Source organism: Populus euphratica, unplaced genomic scaffold, assembly GCF_000495115.2.
Source record: "Populus euphratica unplaced genomic scaffold, PopEup_1.0 scaffold1374.1, whole genome shotgun sequence".
In the NCBI taxonomy this organism is placed as follows: Eukaryota; Viridiplantae; Streptophyta; class Magnoliopsida; order Malpighiales; family Salicaceae; genus Populus; species Populus euphratica.
The window spans coordinates 40099-47133 of NW_011501222.1; the positions used below are offsets into that span (position 1 = coordinate 40099).

Sequence of the window (7035 nt, forward strand, 5' to 3'; positions counted from 1 at the left end):
AATTTAAAATATTAGATTTTTTTTATAAACTTATATTTAAGAGTTTTAGATTTGACTATAATATCGGATCTAAAAATAATATTTATAATAATATTAAACTTAAAAAATTTTAGTTTAAGTAAGTTTGACTATAATCAGGTTAAACTGTCAATCTCGAGATTTATTAACAAATTAAATTAAATGAAAAAATTATTAAAAGAAAAAAAATAAAAAAACCCATAAAAGCATAAAAAATAAAAAAAATAAAAAAATGTATAAAAAAAATATTATAATATAATAATATAATTATTATTATTAAAAGGCACGGGGAAGCTACTGTGTTTTTTCCAGGCGTTTTAGAGTATGTTACTAGGTTAACCCATTAAATTTGAAATACATGTAATTTGATAACTAAATAAAAAAATTAAATATTAACAAATTAAATTAAATAAAAAAATTATTAAAAAAAGACACTACAATACTATTTAGATATTTAGAATATGTTAGAATATAATAATAATTATAATAATATAATATATTAATAAGGAGAAAAAGGCATGGGAAAAGCTATAGTAATTTCCCCACGCCTTTTAGAATATGTTATAATTAGAGAGCAACTTGCTAGTTTGCCCGGACAATGCCAATATGATATTAGACAGTAACTAGCTAGTTTGCCCGAACAATGATTTTTTTTTAAAAAAAATTAAATATGTGATAATTAAAATAAATATTACCCAACTATATTAAATGATTCAGGAAACTTAATGTCATTAACTTGATTGTGTTTGAATAATTTCTATATAATTTAATTTTAAATTTAAGTTGGGTAAAAAATTGGGTTGAAAAATCTTTTTTTATTAATTTCATCTTTTTTTATTATTATTTAATCCACAAAATTTTTTTATTTACTAAATCTGTTAGGTAATGTTAATATAGTTTTTATTCTATTTAATTTTAAATTGAAATTAAATAAAAAAAGTTAGATAAAGAAATTTCAAAGTTAATTTGTTAATATATTTAATAATATTATTAAATAGTTCTTGAAAATGTTATGTTAACATACTTCCATTTTTTTTGTTCTTTCAAAAAACAAAAAAAAAAGGTTAAATACAAGAACTCTTAAAAAGAGAGAGGACATGCTGTCAATGAAGATGATAGTTCATTTGTTGTTAGCAAACATTTTTATTGTATCACCGAATGTTTTAAAATTTAAAATGTTTACGAATATATATTTTAGAGGTAAAATTATGGGTTAATTACATGTTCTAACAAGATAGTCTATTATTTATTATTTATAAAACTTGTAGCTTGTTGTAAAAGCATGTAATCTACAAAACAATCTTTGAGATTTAAAATTTCTCAGATAATAAAGTAAGTAAGTGAATTTTTTTAGCAAATGAATATAATAAATGAGGGAATGTGCATTTATTCCTAGGAACAAAATTGTTTGTTCTTTCAAATTAAAAAATATGTTTTTGTTGAGAATAAAAATTATCATCTTTTACTTGTGTAGTTTAGGAGATATTTATAGCTCATATACCTTATCTTGTTGCTTGGGTGGAGAAATTCATGAGTTATTTTGTTTTGATAGGCATTAATGAAAAATAAATACCTCCTTCACATATATTAATGAAAAATATATATATCTCTAATATAAATATTAATAAAAAATAAATATTTTTTATATATATGGTTTTGCAATATAAAATCAATTAGATTTAAACTACAAAGTCAAACCCAGATAGGGTTAAGATGTGCATTAAATCTAAGATGTATTGCATATATGCTTAGCATTCGAGCTCAAGTGCATTGCTTGAATCTAAAAGAGGTGCTGAGTGTCATATCAAGGGCTTAGACGTGGCACCAAAGCTTATAAGGCTCTTGACACACGCCTTGCGATTGGACTCAAGCTCCACGCCTGAATCAAAAAGATGCTTAGTGTAGGCCCTACATTTAGGCTAGGACATGCTGGTTGAGCTCAAAAAGTATTGAGTACGGACTCGATGCTTGTGCTTAAGTTCATTGTGAAACCCTTGTCCACTAGGGCTTTGGCATTGTGTCTAGCAATTTTCAAGACTTGTATTCTATTAGGCTCTATATATAATCAGATGTAGAGATTTTAGGTCTGATAGCTTGTAAAATCTATATTTATTTAGACTTAATTCACAACTATATCAAAGAATGTTGAGCCTGAAAATGAGCTACTTCTATGTCATTTAGATTCAACGTTCTACCTAGCCTAAAATTGTCAAATGTTGAAAATGAAAAGAAGTCCGATCTATTTGTCAATGGATTATCACCATGCATCTGTACTTCGGCTAGTAATTCATTTTTTATATATATTTTCTTTATTCCTTTTCTTTTAAATGATTCAAACGAGCCATCTGGAAGTGATACGGGATGCTTGAGGGTTAAGACCAACACATGTTGGAGTTGACAGCTTGATTAGAGTTCAACGAAGTCAAGCAGAACAAAGCTATGTATACTCCGCTTTCGTACGTTAGATTCCCAAGTGAGTATAAAAGGCAGACCACCTACATAAGTACCCATCAATAGATGGTCTGTCTACTAGGTTTATTTGTATTAAATAATATGTTTAATACTATTTTATTTATTAATTCAAGCATTTTAGAATGAACAAATTAAAAGAATTATATTGTTTTTATATTAATCTAAATTAATTTAACGCTTTGCACAACCTTCTTTTAGTCTAATCTTTCAAGCATAGCACAAGATGCCCTAACTTTCCTTGCTGCTTGATGCGACTGCCTTTGCAGCAATTAAAGAACATTTCAGCACGCCTCATGCCTGTGTTTCCACCTGCCTAACTCACTTCGACTCCACCGCTTTTTCTGCTAGCTTTTCCCTCAACTGGAAATGAAAAACACTTTTCTAGATAGAGCTTCTACAATTAATCTTATTTCCGCAAAATTCTACAGAACCAGAGGAGGTCTTTCCCTTGTGCTGTGGATACTTCGGGAGAGTGAGAATTCTGCTGAGTTTATTTTGGAAACTAAAACTATGCTCTGCTACTCTCTAATTAATACACGTTACTTGTTTTGTCTCTTTTATATATGTGTTTTTTATCCCAACACACCAAGAATGACACCTATAATTAATTATTAGTGATTAACCAGCTCAATCTGCTACCAGCAGCTACCACGTATTGCATGCAACTTAGCTCATGACACCTGATCATGATCTTATAACTTAAAGTTGTTCAGCGTATCTGTCACTTTCCTGAACTTTCAGCAATTCCACCTTTTATTGTGGGACTGATCATGTCTGTTGTTGCATAAAATTTACAGAAATTCGATTTGGTGTTGTTATAGATAGAAAATGCAGATTCTGCAATATATATCATCAACCTTTTCGGGCATTTGAGTAAGTGGTCATTTTCACATGCGATCACATTCAAAGCATTGCCATGACTCATGACAGGAGGAGGGTGTATAAAACTATGCAGGCTACGGCGAGTGATTGCTGCTTGGCATCTAATTCACTGTTTCCATATCTATTTTGTTGTTTCTTTTCCAAGATATGTGCTTTTAGGTTCTCATCATAATTAAAGCAATGCATTTTCTCCAAGGAGTCCTCTGGTATCCGAATTACTGGCAGAAAATTGATGGGGGCAGTATCCATCTTGCCATTAATGAACCGATCGAAATCTGAATAACTTTGAATGTCTCAATTTAAATTGCAGAAGCTCAAAGTACTAGCGTATGAACATTACAAGTTCATGCCTATATGTATACTTTTGGCAAAGATGTTCACCCTAATGGAGGTAAATCCCTATACATTCATAAGAATGGGCAGGCGTATAAAGGACGTGTCTCCTCTGTCTACAGGGGACCAAGCTATCAAGTTTCCTTGCTATGCGCCTGTCTTGTCCTCCACAACTACATCTTATCGACTTCAAACAGAACATCTTCATGCCGACGAGTACTTTTGAACGATTGAAGCGTAAGGGGTATTGAATGCCAGATCTACACGCACAAATGTTTTACCAAAGCTCCCTCTCTGTAAAAATTAATCTAATCTTTGCTGATAACAACAAGAACAAGCATTCTTTTCTTCTATAATTGGAAACTACGGATCAAGAGATTCAAATAAAAAAAATAAAATTCTTGGAGACATGTAAAGTATGATGATAGTTCTTTTCTTGTTTTTCTTCTTTTGCCTACCGTAGTAGACTTACAATTTTATAAGTAAATTTGTATTTGATTGGTGTTACAGGAAATAAAAAATAGACATGAGAGAAACAAATATATATTTGGTTAAATATATAAAAACGCTATATGCCTTCAAAATAATTTTCATAATTTTAATATAAAAATATCTCCCTTCTATTTTTATTTTTATTTTTCCCAAATCAGGAACCTACGTAATAATTATCAAATCACCCACTCCGGGACAACATGTAAGAAAAAATTATTAAAATTCAGCCCATTAAAAGGTAAATTATGGGTTGCAAGAATTAATATAGCCCACAAGGATCCTTATTTATGGGCCGGAAAGCCCAATCCTTCACTTGGATGATGGATCGGCCGGTCTTCTCTTCTCTTCTCTTCTATCGCTAATACATACAAAGAAATAAGAATAGACATGTTACATTACAGTTCCCTGGCAACTGGCAACTCAAGGCTCCTGCCTCTTGCTCGGCTGCTACTTAAATTTTACCCTCAATAATCATTAAACTTAGATAGCTCCTTCGCAGCTAGTCCCTAGATAAACCCTAACTTCTCTTTCTATAATGCATTGCTCAAGTATCTCTCTCTTTCTCTGTTACTCTGCTTTTCTTTTATATTTTGTAGTTTCTTATCGATCTCTGTTTTATTTGTTTTTCCCGACAGTTTCCGGCGAGGTTCCGGGAGAGCCCGTCGTCTCGAAGAGGTCTGGGCTTTTATACGAGAAACGCTTAATCGAGAGACACGTATCGGTATATTCTTCTTTACTCTTTTAGATTATTTTTTTTTTTATCAATTTTAGGGTTTTAGCTTTTAGCTCGTTAGGGTTTTACTTTTTGGCTTCTTAGAGTACAGTTAGAGAAAAGACATTTTTATAATTTTCATGTGTTTTGTATAGCTTGAGTGAACGAGCGAGATGTTATGGTTTAAAAGTTTAACTAATGAAAATATTGAAGCTGCTTGTGTTGGTTATTTTGTGTGTTTGCTGAGGTAGTAGTAAAAATTGCGAAGGTTATGGTTTGCAACCTTGAAGTGATTTCAAAACTAGCCAGGATTAAGCTGCTTGTGTTGGTTATTTTGTGTGTTTACTGATGAAGTAGTAAAAATTGCGATGGTTATGGTTTGCAACCTTGAGGTGATTTCAAAACTAGCCAGGATTTATTTAGGAAGTCAATTTTTTCGTGTCTTTCTAACTCTTTTTGAATGTGCAAGAACAAGTTCCTTGTTTAACAGAAGTGAGGGATGCATAGCTTTTGCTGCCTATGGTTGTCTTTTGTTCTCCAAATCTTTAAAATCAAGCTTTACTTAAACTGCATTGATCTTCAAAGAACAAGTTCCTTGTTTAACAGAAGTGATGGAGGCATATCTTTTGCTGCATATGGTTGTTTTTTGCTTCCAAATCTTTAAAATCAAGCTTTACTTTAAACTGTATTGATCTTCGAAGTTTCTTTTCAGGAAATTTGGCATTATGTTTGATAAACCTTGTCTTGTTGGTGTTTATTTTCTAATCAGGAATATGGAAAATGCCCCATTACTGGGGAACCGCTTACCATGGATGATGTTGTTCCAGTCGAAACAGGAAAAGTATGTTTAGTTCTGGTCTTAGTTTCAATTGTCATCGAAGTCTTTTGTATCCCACTGCTGCAGTGTCAGCTGTTTCTATACCTGACTAGTTTGGTTGTTTCTATACTTGATTAGTCTTTTTTTTTGCTTTTGTTGTAGATTGTGAAGCCGAGAACTGTACAGACCGCAAGCATCCCTGGGATGCTTGGAATGTTTCAGAATGTATGTGTATTATCCCATATGCTACCTTCATTGTCAAATTTCCGACTTCCAGATTTTCTTGATAATATGGTGCTGTGTTAAGATTCATGTTTCTGTAAAGTTGTAAACTCTTGTATCAGCATTTCTTCACTTTTTACAAGATAATAGGGCTGCAACTTAATAACTTTCTTACTCGGTCACATATATGAGAGGGATGCTTGCCTCCATCAAGTTCTCCTTGAATTATTACTACGACGCTGATAAGCCTCTATGCCTGATTCTATCAAAATGTTATGCTTTTTATCATTTATGGTATAGATAGTTTGCTTTCCAAATCTCTGGTAATAATCTCTATACATCCTACCTGTAAAACTTCCCTGGAGTTCATCCATGTGAAACTCCCATATTTGTTCTATTTGAATAGTTTTTGCTAAAATAATAGTAAATTGTTGGATAATTTTCATTGCAGCTGAGACTAGAAATCTTGATTTGGAAATAGATGTGCTCCTGTCAAAAGTTTGAAAAGCATTTTAACAATTGGATTTGCTAATCTACTTTATATGACTAAATATTTTAACTAGATAATCATTTAGTTCATTTAACCTGTTCATTAACCAGTTCTAATTATTATGGTGGCTCATGTAACCCACCCTTTAATGGGCTTATTCAGCTAATATTCTGCATTTGATTTTGCTTGTAAAGTCATTCTTGATCTAATTGCAGGAATGGGATGGCCTAATGTTGTCCAACTTTGCATTGGAGCAACAATTACATACAGCAAGGCAAGAGCTAAGTCATGCATTATACCAGGTAATTGACTCATCATTAGATGCTTGTTAGCATGCTCCTCATTTGGCAGGGAACATATGGTATATGATCCTTCTGTTTATGCTAACTATGAACGTTATTATGCATTTCTGCAACTATCATTTTATTTTCGTTATTTAAGCATTGTTTTAAACATAACTGTTGCTTACTTTTGTGCTTGCCGTCATTCGAGTCTTGTTTAGTTTACTAAGTTTGTTTTATTTGTAATTCGTTGTTTCATCTTCACAATGACTATGACCCCTTAATCAGTGGTTTTTGTGTTATCAACAGTGCATCA

The 7035-nt window shown here is 31.8% G+C and overlaps 1 protein-coding gene across 1 annotated transcript in view; it reads left to right on the forward strand.

The window, feature by feature from the left end:
• The first annotated feature begins 4582 nt into the window (after nucleotides 1–4582).
• LOC105117482 (pre-mRNA-processing factor 19-like) overlaps nucleotides 4583–7035 on the forward strand; it is a 7916-nt gene continuing 5463 nt past the window's right edge. Inside the window, exons 1-5 of the mRNA XM_011015143.1 lie at nucleotides 4583–4745; nucleotides 4833–4918; nucleotides 5679–5750; nucleotides 5889–5951; nucleotides 6654–6765. Coding sequence (XP_011013445.1) covers nucleotides 4733–4745; nucleotides 4833–4918; nucleotides 5679–5750; nucleotides 5889–5951; nucleotides 6654–6765 — 346 coding nt within the window. The 5' untranslated portion in view covers nucleotides 4583–4732. The remainder of the gene's footprint in view (nucleotides 4746–4832; nucleotides 4919–5678; nucleotides 5751–5888; nucleotides 5952–6653; nucleotides 6766–7035) is intronic.